General features: G+C 45.9%; 3 protein-coding genes across 4 annotated transcripts; 2 read left to right on the forward strand and 1 right to left on the reverse strand.

The window, feature by feature from the left end:
* Positions 1–1,690: 1,690 nt before the first annotated feature.
* LOC134669928 (actin, muscle-type A2-like) lies at positions 1,691–2,922 on the forward strand. Its single transcript, XM_063527544.1, has one exon. The coding sequence runs from the start codon at positions 1,759–1,761 to the stop codon at positions 2,887–2,889; it is 1,131 nt and encodes a 376-aa protein (XP_063383614.1). The 5' UTR covers positions 1,691–1,758; the 3' UTR covers positions 2,890–2,922.
* Positions 2,923–7,107: 4,185 nt separating this feature from the next.
* On the forward strand, positions 7,108–9,252 carry LOC134669929 (actin, muscle-type A2). The gene is made up of 2 exons (XM_063527545.1): positions 7,108–7,245; positions 7,890–9,252. Exon 2 carries the CDS (start codon positions 7,945–7,947, stop codon positions 9,073–9,075), a length of 1,131 nt encoding a protein of 376 aa, XP_063383615.1. The 5' UTR covers positions 7,108–7,245; positions 7,890–7,944; the 3' UTR covers positions 9,076–9,252.
* A 1,915-nt stretch (positions 9,253–11,167) lies between these two features.
* LOC134669930 (calcitonin gene-related peptide type 1 receptor) lies at positions 11,168–15,950 on the reverse strand. Of its 2 annotated transcripts, XM_063527547.1 has the most exons (6): positions 15,773–15,950; positions 15,175–15,285; positions 12,580–12,680; positions 12,416–12,507; positions 11,418–12,195; positions 11,168–11,345 (listed from the first exon to the last, which is right to left on the reverse strand). In XM_063527547.1, exons 1-6 carry the CDS (start codon positions 15,846–15,848, stop codon positions 11,301–11,303), a joined length of 1,203 nt encoding a protein of 400 aa, XP_063383617.1. In that variant the 5' UTR covers positions 15,849–15,950; the 3' UTR covers positions 11,168–11,300. The 2 variants fall into 2 exon arrangements, with proteins under 2 accessions (XP_063383617.1, XP_063383616.1); XM_063527546.1 differs by having other exon boundaries at positions 11,168–12,195.
* Positions 15,951–16,528: the final 578 nt, after the last annotated feature.

Consider the following 16,528-nt stretch of genomic DNA (forward strand, 5'->3'; position numbering starts at 1 on the left):
ACCCACCGAGCTGCAAAGGAAATGTTTCGCTTCAATACACGTACGACCTTAGATTCAACAGACTTCAACAGATACGGGGAAATTTATATATTACTCGTATACCTTTTTGAGGAGGCTGCCCGTTTATTTGTCTCGTACTTGACGTGTTTCCCCTGATAGGTATGATGATGAGAAAATATGTTAGGTATGTTTTAGTTCTGTTGTTTTGCTTAAAATTCCAAGTCACCACACGTCACGTTTTGCGCGTACCTACCTAGGTAATAAAATGGACAAAGAAATAAACACATAACATCACACATTATATATACAACGTCTTGGATTAACACTTTGGTTATACACTATTGATCGTCAATGTCCGTCAGCAAGCGACATGTCCCAGCCGGGTTTCCATGAATTTTATGACTAAATTGAGATTTATTGTGCTTTTTAGAATTTTGAAAAAAGCTTAGGTAACTGAAAATTGTGGTTTGGATTCACGACGTAAATATGAACGTGTGTGAAATACTGTAATACATATTTATTATAGGTTAATTTATTAACTGCAACCAAATAGAAAAATTTAGTTAAAAATAAGTAGGTTTTAGAAGTTGAGTTAAAACTAAGTACAAAAAACTACAATAATTGCCATAATTTTTAGGTCTAACGTCTAGACGTCTACACTAATTACCTCCGTATGTTGTAAATAAGTTTTTGGCAAAAATGTCATTTTTGGTACAAGCTTTTATCGCTGACAGTAGGTACTTTTCTTTTCACAGGCAACTAATGCTCATCGAGGCAATTCTAAAAACCCCAAATACAATTAGGTTTCGTTGTTTTATAACATAGTTCCTATGGCCACCTCCGGTCTCCATCATCAGATCAGCTCGATGACACCATAATATTGCATTGTCAGCCGACTTACGTACCTATGTATGCAAAATTTCAGCTCAATCGGAAACCGGAAAGTGGATCACATTTAACTTGCAAGATTTGATTACACACAGACAGACAACGGTCAGGTGAAACTAAAGAAAAGTTTGTAATATTAGCCATATAGAAAGGTAAATGCCGTTTTCATATGACGTTACAGCTAGCTAGTCCGTAACCACCGTTACATCAGTCTGCACACCCCTGACCCACCGACACCCACACGGTGACCTCGTTGTCAGCCGTGAGCGATGACATTGCCATTACTTGTAAAGTCAAATGCCATGAGACAGGGTGCCATCAACACGTCATAGATAACTTCCGATGATTCACTTTCCTGTGTCAGCCGACGCGCAATCTAAATGAGATCACAATTGAAGAGCGTTGATAATGCACCCGAAATAAACAATGCAATGGCTATGCTCTTAAATGGCAGTCGGCGCGCGCGCCGCCTGCCGCCCAAAGTGCCTTGTAGGGCGGGCGAGTGAGGGCGGCCGCAGGGCGGGGGTGAGCGCCGCAGGTAAATACCGGTGCACTGCTGCTGCCCTCACAGACCGGCGCAGGCCACACGGACACCACACACCGTGAGTGTCACACTCGTTAACATTAATGTTTGGCAAGCGACAAGTCGTTACAATTCAATTTTAATCAGTGATTTTCTGAACAATGTGTAAAATCGGATTTCAATTTATAATTTAATTTATTTATAACTTTCTAAAGGACTAGTAAAATTAATAAATTATTAAGTGGAGAAGAAGCAGCAGTGTTTTGTATAAAGTGCTGTTTTGTTTGTTCCAGGACTCGGGCGTGGTATTTTGTTGTGATTGTACGAGGTCGTGAACGACAGCCAATATGATGGACGATGATGCGGGCGCCCTCGTAGTGGACAACGGGTCCGGCATGTGCAAGGCCGGGTTCGCCGGCGACGACGCGCCGCGCGCCGTGTTCCCCTCCATCGTGGGCCGCCCGCGCCACCAGGGCGTCATGGTGGGCATGGGGCAGAAGGACTCCTACGTGGGAGACGAGGCCCAGAGCAAGAGAGGTATTCTCACCCTCAAGTACCCCATCGAGCACGGCATCATCACCAACTGGGACGACATGGAGAAGATCTGGCACCACACTTTCTACAACGAGCTGCGCGTGGCGCCCGAGGAGCACCCAATCCTGCTGACAGAAGCCCCGTTAAACCCCAAGGCCAACAGGGAGAAGATGACTCAGATCATGTTCGAGACCTTCAACTGCCCCGCGATGTACGTCGCCATCCAGGCCGTGCTCTCCCTGTACGCCTCCGGTCGCACCACCGGTATCGTGCTGGACTCCGGAGATGGTGTGTCCCACACCGTCCCTATCTATGAAGGATACGCCCTTCCCCACGCTATCCTCCGCTTGGACTTGGCTGGCCGCGATTTAACTGATTACCTCATGAAAATTCTCACCGAGCGCGGGTACTCTTTCACCACCACCGCTGAGAGGGAAATCGTGCGTGACGTCAAGGAGAAGCTGTGCTATGTCGCCCTCGACTTCGAGCAGGAGATGGCCACCGCCGCCGCCTCCAGCTCCCTAGAGAAGTCCTACGAGCTTCCCGATGGTCAGGTCATTACCATCGGTAACGAGAGATTTCGCTGTCCCGAGGCAATGTTCCAGCCTTCCTTCCTGGGAATGGAGTCGTGCGGAATTCACGAGACCGTGTACGCGTCGATTATGAAGTGCGATGTCGACATCCGTAAGGACCTGTACGCCAACACCGTACTCTCCGGTGGCACCACCATGTACCCCGGTATCGCTGACAGGATGCAGAAGGAGATCACCGCGCTGGCTCCCTCCACCATCAAGATCAAGATCATTGCTCCCCCCGAGAGAAAGTACTCCGTCTGGATCGGTGGGTCCATCTTGGCGTCTCTATCCACGTTCCAACAGATGTGGATCTCGAAGCAGGAATACGATGAGTCTGGGCCGGGCATCGTGCACCGCAAGTGCTTCTAAAAGTTTTCGTGTCATGTCGGAATCCACTCGTATCCCAATAAATGGGTCAGTGTTTTGTGTGACTAAAACGATTACAAAATTTGCGATAGGTATCATGCTAACACTCAAATTTTGTGCTCGTTTCGGCGTCAATGTATTTATTTTATATTCGCCGGCCGTAAGAGACTGTATGCTGTTGCGTTATTGTATAAGTAAGTTACTTTAAGTTTATTTTGTTAAACATTATACTTTTGTTATGATTTTTTTTGTTGATTATTAATACCGGCCCGGGGTAAAAATTACGCTTGATACCTACTTAGATTTGCGAATAAATAATCAAATCAAATCGCGCTCGTCCATATATGGGGTAGTTATTAATAAAGCGATTGAATCGGCAATCGAATAGTGCTCTAATTTAACACGGTGCTGCTGCCAATTTAACAAGCAAAGATTATAAATAACTTAGATCTCATAGCTCTATTATGTCCAGTCACAGAATTTAATTTTTGACCCATTTCGTACTTTGTCACAGTGACAATTACTTAATATGAAAATTGCTAGAAACCTGATACTTATTATTTAGTTCGCCTTTGTACATTATACATATATAGTTTGTTTCATTGTAATTTAACCTGTCTTATATACAATAAAGTGTTTACATCCATACATACATAATATTGTCACTGTAACAAGGTACGAAATGGGTTGGAAATTAAATTATTTGAGTATACCTAAAAATACCTTGTCATGGTCTCAAAATGTGCAAGGGGAACTAGTGGACGGCAGATAAATGTGCAAGGGGAACTAGTGGACGGCAGATAAATGTGCAAGGGGAACTAGTGGACGGCAGATAAAGCTTGGATTATTTCCTCCTGTAACATTAAATTTGTTGGCAAAAACACCAATAACAGTTCAAATGATTTTAAGTACTCTGGGCGTTCTAGCAGGGTCGGTGATGATTTATCATAGACAGCCTACCGCGCCACAGGGGCCACATCGCTTGTTATTTGACAATTAATGCCAAAATAGTAAATACAGCCACTAAAGTTCTAAGAGGTTTAATAATAATGGTTATATATCTTTAACAATAATTTCACAACTGTTGATGTGATGTAGGGTGACAAAGGGGTGATTAAGGGACATTAAGCTATAGGTAGGTAGGTAAGTACGTTGAACTGTTGGGATTTCAATTGAATCTGTCAGTCATGCTGACTTCTTCTCTTTGACCTTCGTCAATCAAAAATACTTACACAATATACTTACATCTATTCTTCTGCAATACACATTAGACGCCGTACCAACCATGAAAAAATAACTCATACACAGTACATTGGCTGTATTCTCGCGCTTGTCATTACGCGAGAACACCGTGTAAATATGTGTATCTGTTTTCCATATTAGGTATTCAAACGGGTTTACCTATGGCTGTTCCTGGTGCAGCGTGATCCTGTAGGTATTGCTTAAATTAGGTATTCTACAATTATTTATATTACTGAAGTCAACTAACTACCTCTGCCTCTGACAGTACCACAAGGTTCACAAAGTTCTTTCCACGGTCCTTACTTTATTTTGTCGATCTACACATTTGTAGGTATAGACGGTATAGTTAGGCAATTAATCTGAAAATTCGTTTGGTTTCCGATGCGATGGTATTACCACACAGGAATATTTAGGAAAACTGCGGTAGCAAATCACAAAGTGAATTGGCAGCATCAAATCGATTCGGTAGGTACTAATTACCGAATCGATTTAATTCGTTTAGAATAAAAATGACAAAAAATTGAAATGTAGGTACCTATTGCTCGTGCTAAACCCTGAGGTCAGTAATAGTTCTAACTATTTGACGATACTTTAGATTTATTGGCACGAGCGAGACGCAAGGACGAATAATGAAAAAAATATATCATTTAGATATCAAAACGTCGTTCGAATAGGCGTCCCTAGCGGTCGTACAGTGGTCGTATAATATTTAATGTACCTAGTTATGACATTATAGCTAGGTGTTGAACGCTATCATTGTGTTCAGTCCATCGCGCATAATGTTTGGGTATTCTATTCCATGTAAGTAATGTAGGTACCTACTAGTGCTACTAGGTAGGTTCAGATTACAGATTAAGAAAAAAACGCTCGATTTTCATAACATTGAGGTAGAGTCAAGAAATGAAAACCCCGTTCTTCATCAGCATTGGTGGAATAAATCACTAAGTCTAGCATATTTAGCTTTCATGTATGATATGACACTGATAATATTAAGTAGGTACCAGTAACTAAACAATAGCCATATAAATTATAATTCATTAAGAAATAACAATCTATTTACGAAGGTACTATTACCCCTCTCTGGAAGCAGAGAGGGGTTAACTAGATGAAAAATTATCGAGTTAATTATTAAATAAAACTTATGTTGCTTGTAAAACAAGTGAACGACTGAAAGAAAACCAGAAAGTAGTTTGTTGTTGTGTTTTAGTGCAGATGATATTTTTAATAATAATATTTTTTTTCAAATACCTGTTTATGAAACCTCTTTGGGGGCCTGAGGAGCCCTGTATATAGTCGGCACCGTATGTATGTAGTTAAACAACGAGGGTTTGTATGAGTAGGTAAACGCCTGGCGTTTGTGTCTGAGTGATTGTTCTTAAACGTGCTCGGTATCTAGGTAGACTTAACTTGTCCGTAGACTATTCTACTTTTCGGTATTAGTGCAACAAGGAACTAAATATAACTAGCCAATGCCTGTCCGACTACGCAACATCAAAAATGCGGGTTTATGTCTTATCTACGAAATAGTTTTTTTTTTATTTAGATAAAGTACGTAAGAACTTATTAGGCACCTTACCAAAACTAACGCGCCATTGTTTATATTACCTATATTGAATTTTTAGATTTATTAATCAAAGACAAATGTCTTGAAGCCATATCTTTTGATTCCTTCTAATTTCCTGGCAATGGCCAGGAAGGTACTAATGGTTACGGTCACTAACCTTGACCATAAGCACATAAACAATCTGAAACCCTTACTTTTTTTAAATGAGAGCCCCTTTTAGCTTTTACTTATTTTGTTTTGTTTGATTATGAATATTATGATATTTAGTACCTAGTTATAAAAACACGTCGCGCGCGTAACATTTCTATCATGGTCCATGAAATATGCCCCACCAGACCCACCACACATAAAAAGCGGAAGTGTTATAAACCCGTTTGAACTTAAAATATAATACGCGAAGATATAAACAATTGAATGAGTTTTCCAATATGACTTACCTATGGGTTTTAATGAGTGTGGGGCAGATTTATCGGTCCATAAAATCATAGCATAACAGATTGAGGCTTGGCCAGCGGCGCGCTACAAGTAGATAACAGAAAAAGGATAAAAGGAGATATAGAGGGTTGCATTTGTCATCCTTCAGATATTAAAGATTTGGGTACTTAGTGAAAAACAGTTTTATCACAGATCACGCTCAAGCATCGTTGATAAAATGAGTGAATAAAGAATTAGCCTCATGACATATGAAAAACATATACTTACTTACTTCAGCGAGTTCTAATTCCAGCGAAATCATACTCATACTCATACTCATACTCATAATCTTTATTGCATATCACATTGTAATGTGATAATGGTTTAAAGTGACATTTACCCTAAAGTGACATTTTTCCAAAAACAGGACAAGTGCGAGTAGGACTCGCCCACCGAGGGTACCTTATAGCAGCTGGCGATTACGCTATTATTATTATTAACGCCGCTCCAATATTCAGCCGGGGCAATGGTACCTTTTGCCGTGGAACGTCACATATCTTTACTATTTCATATCTAGTGCATCTCTAATTCATTTCCCGAATCACGCCCACAGCCGGTGACAGACAGACAGTGGTGTCTTAGTAATAAGTAGTGGAGGACAGCCGGACATATACGATAGTATCTTTGCTTAAGCTGAAAGGGCAACCTTCGCTTTCACTCGGTCAAATAACCTTGCTTAGACATGACTTACCTTAATACTTATTCATGATTTTAAATAACATACACGTTAAGTTAAAACATACGAGTATAAGTATGTACATGCAAATCAGTGACCATCAGCCGTCTGTAGATAGCGTCCGCCGCTTCATTTCCGCGTGTCCCCGGCGACGTAATCTAAATGAGCTTACAATCAGCGCAAGTGCGGTCGACAATGCACCCGAAATAAACAATGGGTGCAGCGCGGGATGTAAATGGCAATCGGCGCGCGCGGCGGCCGCGGCGGCAGCGCCTTGTAGGGCGCGCGGAGCCCTCGCGCGCGCCGGGGTGGGGGAGGGAGGAGGCGGCCGCGCCGGCGCAGGTATATAGCGCCGCGCCGCCCGCCGCCGCCTACTGCCGCCGCGCCGACCGACACCCCCACCGTGAGTGTCACCTCCTTCCTTATTGTAACTTGTGGTGAATCAGTAGTGAAAATTAATCTTATGATGCAATTAAACATCAATTGCAATTACTGTAAAGTGCCTAAGTGGAGTTTCTGCCTGTTACATTTGTGACGTGCCTTTTCACTGGATTTATTATACTCGTACTTAAATGGATTTTTCTTTAAAAACGTATCGCTTTTTTTAACTGTGTCAAAATGAAAATTAGCTGTACAGGTCTAATTTTGGATGCCAGATTTTTGTATGCTTTTAAATCCTTTATGATAAAGAATATAAAATAAAAGTTTTGGGGACTGATTAACATCATCACCCACAAGAAGCAAGCTGAAAATCAGCGCTACAGCCTAAGCACTATGCTGGGCTTGAGCCTTTTTGCTAGCACACTTAGATAATATTTTATTGTTTTATTTTATACCTTATTGTTTTTGTTTTTGTGTGTTGGCAAATACAACATTTTTCATTCCTTCATTCTTTCGTATAGTAGTTATGTAAGGTTTTTGACGGGAGACTTTTTTAATCCGGAGACAACACCTCAAAAGGGTTTGTCCAAGTAGGACAAATCTTTTTCATGCAGAGAGCGCGAATAATCAGGCAGCAGAATTAAGAAGAGTGTTTATCTGTTTCAGGACGCAGAGCGCGGTATATTGTCCAGTAAAAGCGAGTTCGTGAGCGACAGTCAACATGTGCGACGATGATGCGGGCGCCCTCGTAGTGGACAACGGGTCCGGCATGTGCAAGGCCGGGTTCGCCGGCGACGACGCGCCGCGCGCCGTATTCCCCTCCATCGTGGGCCGCCCGCGCCACCAGGGCGTCATGGTGGGCATGGGGCAGAAGGACTCCTACGTGGGAGACGAGGCCCAGAGCAAGAGAGGTATCCTCACCCTCAAGTACCCCATCGAGCACGGCATCATCACCAACTGGGACGACATGGAGAAGATCTGGCACCACACTTTCTACAACGAGCTGCGCGTGGCGCCCGAGGAGCACCCTATCCTGCTGACAGAAGCCCCGTTAAACCCCAAGGCCAACAGGGAGAAGATGACTCAGATCATGTTCGAGACCTTCAACTGCCCCGCGATGTACGTCGCCATCCAGGCCGTGCTCTCCCTGTACGCCTCCGGTCGTACCACCGGTATCGTGCTGGACTCCGGAGATGGTGTGTCCCACACCGTCCCCATCTATGAAGGTTTCGCTCTTCCTCACGCTATCCTCCGCCTGGACTTGGCCGGTCGCGACTTGACCGACTACCTCATGAAGATCCTCACCGAGCGCGGCTACTCCTTCACCACCACGGCCGAGCGAGAAATCGTGCGCGACATCAAGGAGAAGCTCTGTTATGTGGCGCTAGACTTCGAGCAGGAGATGCAAACCGCGGCGGCATCGACGTCGCTGGAGAAGTCCTACGAACTTCCCGACGGTCAAGTCATCACCATCGGTAACGAGAGGTTCCGCTGCCCCGAGGCGCTGTTCCAGCCTTCCTTCTTGGGCATGGAGTCGTGTGGCGTTCACGAGACTGTGTACAGCTCTATCATGAAGTGCGATGTCGACATCCGTAAGGACCTGTACGCCAACACCGTACTCTCCGGTGGCACCACCATGTATCCCGGTATCGCTGACAGGATGCAGAAAGAGATCACCGCGCTGGCTCCCTCCACCATCAAGATCAAGATCATCGCTCCCCCCGAGAGAAAGTACTCCGTCTGGATCGGCGGGTCCATCCTGGCGTCGCTGTCCACGTTCCAGGCGATGTGGATCTCGAAGCAGGAGTACGACGAGTCGGGCCCCGGCATCGTGCACCGCAAGTGCTTCTAGACGCCGCCTGCACTCAGCGCCTTCCCCGCCGTCAACTTCGCTTTTACTCAAACTTTATACTCGCTTCGGCGTTAATGTATTTATTTTGTATTCGCTGTCGGAGACTGCACGCTCTTGCGTTATCGTGTAAGTGGGTTAATTTAAGTTTACGTTGTTTAATATAACTTTTGTTACTGACTGCCTAATTGATTAACCGACTTCAGAATGCCCTCTTACTTTAACTTGTGTACAAGCTATTCAAACTTACCTAAATCCATGCACATGATAATACGAGTTAAGTATATGAAAACTAGATAATGTTAAAGTGGTCAGAATCATGGTGAAATAGGTGATTTTGAATCGCATCGACGCAAATTTCTCACTTTCTTTCGCTACACCGCACTCACACAGCCACACAATTGGCAGCTCAAGCTTTGTCGCTAAACACGGTGCTTACCCAAGCTATAGCTGAATGTGCACTATTACCTAAGCACTTTATTTTTAGCTAGAACGCGGATGAGTTCTGAACAAGGTGCACTAAGCGCAGGTATTAATAAATCAAACGGAGAACGTGAATCGAAGTGGTTTAAATTAGCGGCACATCGATGCGCTGCCAATGATCGACTGACATCAGGCCAAAAATAACCGCAGCCGGTCGACTCTGCCGGTGCTTCTTCTAAGCCCCAAAGCGATAAAAAAAAGCCTGCATTGGGATAGCCTCTGCATAAATAGAATCTTACTTGAGGAAACTCAAAATTTCCCACTTACCCAAATAAATTACTTTCTTCCGACTATATCAGGCATATTTGTTGTCAACCCCTTGTAGTGCCAACCTAAATAAATACCTGAGTATTCATAATCATAATCAATGAACTGTTAAAAACCCTTCGTGTTTATGGAATACTTAGCTATAAGACGCGATCATTGTGCCGTGGTGTCACGCGAGCCGAGCCAGGGCAGGGGCACGCGACACGCGACAGTTTACGCGCCGCCGCGGCACCAGCTCAGGTTGCCTTAACTAGAGCGTGGCAGCCCAGGCAAACAGGAACTAGCTCCGTGAGGTGGCTCAATTTATTTCCATTCCTACTAGAAATTCTATCTACTGTCGGTGTAGCAAATAGATGTAGAGGGTCACCGTTCAGTCACGTGCAATAATATCAATATATATAATATCTAATAGGATGCAGAGGGCAGCGTCTCTGCATATTTCTAGCTGCCCTAATACCTACGCATATCAACCGGAAGTGACACTGGAAATCAGTTGAATTTAGATTTTAATATGCGAGAATATAGTCAATAATTGAATAAGTTACGAATTTCACGTATAGTTCGTTTTTTTTAGCATTAGAAAGAACTCCACAGAAGCAAGCGTGCAGTTTTTATCAGGCTCTTTAATTGTTAATAATTATTGAATTATCTAATGTAGCACGGTCAATACATATAATTTACTTCAAATTATTACCGCTATAAGTGTCGGATTTGGAACCACAAGCTTACTTCTGCGAAGTTCTTTCTAATGCTAAAAAAAACAAACTATATGGTTGTTAAATATGCGTCGAGTTTTGTAAAGATACACGATACCTAATACACTGTGTAGAATTGTTAGTATTAAAGCGTCTTGGTTAAATACATGTTTAGAAGTCTCTAATACGTATATTATCGCAAGTTCTAGACGACTACCTACTTAGGTAATTAAATGTTTGGAAGATGACAGGAAAGTGAAACAACGAATCGCGTAACACTGTATATATAATCATATTCATAATATTAAACTTACAAAAGATGTACGCGTGTACACGTACGTTAGTGACTGTACACCGACCCGGACGCGAGTCGCGGGCCTTTAGCGTTTCCTTTTCCCTTTGCTATTTACAACCTTATTTACACTACCACGACATCGACGACCTTACTAAATGCGTTGTATCGTAATCGTTTAACCTCATACAATGTTATACAACATGTAACAGAGTTCTCACAACTCGGTTTATATTAGGCCACTACACAACATGCAAGAAGAGAGTTAGGATCGGTCATCACACCACACAGAGCACTCAATGTCATGCAGAAGAGGGCGCGGGCGCGGGAGCGGAGGCGGAGGCCTACAGTAGGCGCGTGTGCGGCGGCGCGTCGTCGTCGCTGTCCACGCACTCGAAGCGGATGTGGCGCGAGTCGGCGCGGCGGCGCTCGGCGTCGGCGTCGGCGTCCTCGGCGGCGTCGGCGGCGCCCGCCGCGCCGCGCGCCGCCAGTCACACCTTGTCCTCGCCGGCGCCCGGCGCCGTCGACCGCACGAACTGCAACACACGCACACGGTCAGCCTCGGGGCGGGCGGCGCGGAGCAGACGTGCGCGCTTCGGGGTACTCACGCTGACTGTGGTGTTGGTGGTGGAGTTGGCGCGCGGACGGAACGTCAGCACGCGCCAGCGCCGCCGCAGCTGCGCCAACACCTCGCCGTTGCAGAAGCAGTACAGCACGGCCACGCACAGCCCCTGCAGCGAGGAGCTCAGCGCGGACACGTACTCGTACAGGCGCCACCAGCTGGCGCTCGGATCTGGCTTGTACGGCATCAGCAGATACTGTAGGCCCAGTAACGGCGCCAGCAGGCACGTGGCGCGCAGCGCGTGGAGTGCCGTGGCCGTGGGTTGCGCCGCACCCGCCGCCGCGCCGCCCGCACCGCCGCCCGCGCGCAGCTTTGTGCACAGCACGCGCACGATGTTGCACAGAAAGCCGAGGTTGAGGAGCACGGCCACGCAAACGAGCACGGCCAGCTCGAGTGGCGGTGCGCCATCGTCCGACCAGCACATGGGGTCGTCAGCGGCGGCGCGGCGCGCTGCGTAGATGATAGCGGAGGGCAGCGGCAGCAACCAGCCGAGCGCCAGCAGCGCGCGCAGCAGGCGGCGCTCAGACACGAAGGCCGCAACCAGCACTGTGTGCAAGTAGAGCCCCTCGCACAGCATCCAAGTGTAGTTGGTCAGCAGCGCGTACTGCAGCGCGGCGTTGAGCGCGCGACACCAGGCCGGCGACGCGGCCAGCGTGGCGGGCGCGCCCACCACCAGCTCGTACCACAGCAGCCACAGCACGTTGTTGAGCGCAAACGACGCGAACAGGTTCATGTGCACCGTGATGCGCGCGCACCGCAGGCTCCTGCAAACAACCGCAAATAAAAGTGAGATACGATATTATTATCCCGGGTAAGGATAAACATAAACAATTATGCAAATCAGTTTATTTATTTCTTAATTAGGTAGTTATTATCTTTTTACTTTTTTGTAAATTAGAATCAAAGGAAACCAGCTCACGGCAGACATAAAAAGCACAATCTTTACTATTACGTGGGTACAACATTAACCACTCTTTTGATTACCTGAAGTAGGCGAGGATGGCGAGCGAGAGGAGCAGCGCGACGAGCGAGACGGAGTACCCGGCCTCGTAGACCGCGATGATGTCGCTCATGTCCTGCGCAGAAACACATGAGTGGGCGAGCGAGCGAGAGAGAAGACAGCGATACGAGAGTTACGAGTAACGAACATCCTCGGGCTTGATGCAGGTGGTGTAGTTGGACCAGGGCTTGCCGGTGTTGGGGTGCCGCCACCACGTGCCGTTGCTCGTGCACTGCTTGTGCGCCAACACTGCAACAATAACAAACTTACGTACCTATGCTGCTCCTCATCACTGTTCAATTTGTCTTTGCAAGCTTAATGTCTCACTTGTACAACAAAGTACTTAAAATAGTAAACTGGTCGTATTCATATATCTAAAACGAAGACGCCTAAGGCCCACTTGCACCATTCCACTAACCCGGGGTTCACCGGTTAAACTTGGCGTTACCATGGTTACCAGGCCCCCTAGCCAAGGTTACAATCGCTATCGCTTCGACAACGAAAAGCATTATTTATCTCTATCACTCTTCCCCATTAGTGTGACAGTGACAGTTGCGTTTCGATCGCTACGGAGCGTTAGCGATTGGCATCTTGGCTACGCGGCCAGTACCATTTGACACTACGTTAACGGTTTAACCGCTTAATCTCGGGTTAGTAGAATGGTGCAAGTGGGCCTAAGACGCCTTACTTCTATGTACTTTTACACCTAACAAAGACATATATGTATTATCCTAGATACATTTTATAGAATGATATATATGCATCTGATAATATGATATTTTTAAGAAAAAATATTTAAAGAATAAAATAGGAACTACCGAAACTACTTCAGTTATAACGTTTTCACATTGTCCGATCCAATATCGGATGTAGGATCGTACATCTCCGTAGTGTACTAAAGCACTGTGCGCCTGAGTTGTCTCCTGTACTGACACGCCTGTACCGCCTCTCTCTCCAAACAAGAACGGTGCCGAAATCCTGGAAGCTTGCAAACGTGCAGCCAGTACCCAAGAAGGGTAGTCGTGCTGATTCCTGCAATTACCGACCAATCGCCATTACCTCCATGCTCTGTAAAGTCATGGAAAGGGTACTTAACGGCAAACTGCTGGCATACCTCGAAGCAAATGATCTGCTCAGTGACCGTCAATATGGCTTTCGCCGAGGTCGGTCTACTGGGGATCTTTTAGCGTATGTCACGCACTGCTGCGGCGAGGCCATCGAGAGGAACGGTGAAGCGCTTGCTGTTTCACTGGACATCTCGAAGGCCTTTGACAGGGTTTGGCACGCAAGTCTCCTTAGCAAGCTTCCTGCTTACGGCATCCCTGCTGATTTTTGTAGCTGGCTATCTGATTTCTTGAGTGAGCGGTCGATCAGAGTAGTTATTGATGGCTGCTCTTCGGACCTCATGGCCATTGACGCCGGTGTTCCTCAGGGGTCTGTTCTCTCCGCAACCCTTTTCCTGCTCCACATTAACGACATGCTGCAACCCAGCATTGTAGGTTATGCAGATGACAGTACGGTTGTTGAGAGATATTTGGCTAGTGCAGGGGACAGCAGGGAGGATATACGTTCACAGAGAGAGGCCATGGTTGAGCGAATGAACTTGACCCTTAGTCTCGTTTCCCAGTGGGGTGATGACAATCTGGTCACGTTCAATGCCTCCAAAACGCAGGCGTGTCTATTTTCCGCAAAACGGAGTCCATTCGACCTGACTCCTTCTTTCCGGGGTGCATCTGTACCTATTACCGACAGCCTGGAACTCCTCGGCATGGAGCTGAGTTCAGTCCTCGGCTTCGGCAGCTTCATTGAGTCTAAAGCACAAACTGCGGCCAGAAAGCTGGGCGTCCTAAATAAGGTGAAGCGATACTTCACACCTGGACAGCTTCTAACACTTTACAAAGCTCAAGTCCGGTCGTGTATGGAGTATTGCAGCCACCTGTGGGATGGCTCAGCTAAATACCAACTCGCCGCTTTGGACTCAGTGGAGCGCAGAGCCAGGAGGATGATTGGCGACAAGAAGCTAACGGCTAAGCTTCAGACTTTGGCCCATCGGCGGAAAGTCGCCAGCCTGTCGGTATTCTACAGGTTGCACTTCGGGGAGTGTGCCCAAGAGCTACACGAGCTCATTCCACCGTCCCCATTCTACCATCGGACTTTTAGACGCACGGCCGGTTTCCATCCTTACTTGGTAGATATTCCGCCAATTCGCACTAAGCGCTTTGCTTCTACTTTCCTTATGCGCACTGCCAAGGAATGGAATTCCTTGCCGGCGTCTATATTTCCGTGCTCTTATAACCCGGCAACCTTCAAATCAAGAGTGAACAGGCACCTTCTGGGCGAGCTCGCTCCATCGTAGGCCACGTCTACGCCTCGGCTAGTCTGTGGCCATGAGTAAACCCATGCATAATAAAAAAAAAAAAAAAAAGTAGTCAAGCAGCAACCCGGGCGCCGTCTTAAGCGGTCACGCACACCGCAATAAACAGTATGCCTATACACATATATTATGCACACAAACAAATATTATCGGTAGCGTTTTTTAATAATAATGTATAAATAAATAGAGAGATACACATATTTCTAATATTTTACGCCCTCATCGCGCGATATCGGAAAATGTAAAAACGCTCTTACGTTCAGTTGTCTGGCTGGAGCGTGTGGTAGGTCATCATCTCTTAGTATGTATACGGAAAATGGAAGTGCGTGTAGTGTTTGATTGATGCATGGAGTAGAGCGAGCAACTCACGGTCGGTGCTGAAGCCGGGCACGAAGCCGGGGCAGGGCACGCGCGCCACGGCGCCCGCGCGCGTCGGCGGCCAGCACGCCCACGTGTCGAACGTGCCCGGGCAGTACAGCCCTGGAACATTACAAACGATTAGCAGTTATACATATTCAAAGAAGAGTCATTCATTCGCGTACTTCTATCAGCCAACAACAGGCGGCTGCTCTGGCAGAAAATATCAAATTGTAAACTGCGTGGTGTCAGCTTCGTAATTATATCACGAGCAAGCGAGATATATATTATGTGGCGCCATCAATGGATCTGTATAGGAAAATATAGGAATAACGAAAGAATAGATAGGAATATAGGATAACGGTTTAAGGTAGAGCCATTGGCGCTATTTCAACGATATTGATGCTTTTTTTCGGTAAATTAATGGGTCTATCTGGTCTGACGGAGCATTAACTAAGGTGGGTGTGGGACAGTGTCGTGTTTTGCACCTAGTTCGCTTAGGTCTTATTCGATTGGACAGAAACAGCGTTTGACAGCCTGGCGGTCTGTGGTGTGGAAAGCCTAGAACCACAATGGGTCGAGGCGCCACAGTGTTCAGGTGTGAGCTGACCGGGAGGCGGCACGGTGTCGTTGAGCAGCTGCGCGCAGGTGGCATTGTCGCGCTGCTCGCGCTCCGGGTCGTTCATGGCGGTCGCGCGTCACGCCGAGTGCCGAGAGCCACGCGCGGCGTGCCGAGCCGATGCTTCCTTTCGACTAGCGGCTCATCGTGGCACAATCTGAAATTTAATGAAGTGAATAAATAATCTGACTTTTTTATCAATGAGGTTGTATCAAAAACAAACATCACTTACATCACATAAGCTTAAGGCAGCTTAAGCTAGCTAAATTATGTTGGCAATGGAAGGATCCGCGTGTATTAACTACCTATATTTAAAAAATTATGAGGTAATCAAAACCTTCTATTTACAACTTTAGTACCTACACCACACAATACATATACCTAATATACAGGGTGATTCATGAGACTTGAGCAGGACTAATCCTGCACACTCAATAACTGATAATTGATCGATCACCGTCGTATTTAGGTGAAACAACCCCACTTTTTCCTATTTTGTAACTTTTTGGCTAGGGCAAATTTAATTCTTTACAATCATGGTCACCATACAAGACCTAATTAATAAACATAAAACCTCTTTAATCGTAATGACAGCATTTTGATTACGAAGAAAATAAACTGTCAAACACAGAATATCGGTAGTTTAGTATTCTAATTGTAGGGTGACCATGCATGTCGTTAATAAATTAATAACTTCTTTTTTCAACACGACTACAAAATTAACGTTGACCTCACTAATACTGATAC

This window comes from Cydia fagiglandana, chromosome 13, assembly GCF_963556715.1.
Source record: "Cydia fagiglandana chromosome 13, ilCydFagi1.1, whole genome shotgun sequence".
NCBI lineage: Eukaryota > Metazoa > Arthropoda > Insecta > Lepidoptera > Tortricidae > Cydia > Cydia fagiglandana.

What these genes read in the sequence shown, in the direction of transcription:
- LOC134669930 (XM_063527546.1), bottom strand. Translation starts at nt 15,848, where the DNA reads ATGAACGACCCGGAGCGCGAGCAGCGCGACAATGCCACCTGCGCGCAG. An exon ending in CCTGCATCAAGCCCGAGGAT is followed by an intron (nt 12,508 to 12,579) that starts GTTCGTTACTCG and finishes GTTTCTGCGCAG; the next exon opens with GACATGAGCGACATCATCGC. An exon ending in GCCATCCTCGCCTACTTCAG is followed by an intron (nt 12,196 to 12,415) that starts GTAATCAAAAGA and finishes GGTTGTTTGCAG; the next exon opens with GAGCCTGCGGTGCGCGCGCA.
- LOC134669929 (XM_063527545.1), top strand. Translation starts at nt 7,945, where the DNA reads ATGTGCGACGATGATGCGGGCGCCCTCGTAGTGGACAACGGGTCCGGC.
- LOC134669928 (XM_063527544.1), top strand. Translation starts at nt 1,759, where the DNA reads ATGATGGACGATGATGCGGGCGCCCTCGTAGTGGACAACGGGTCCGGC.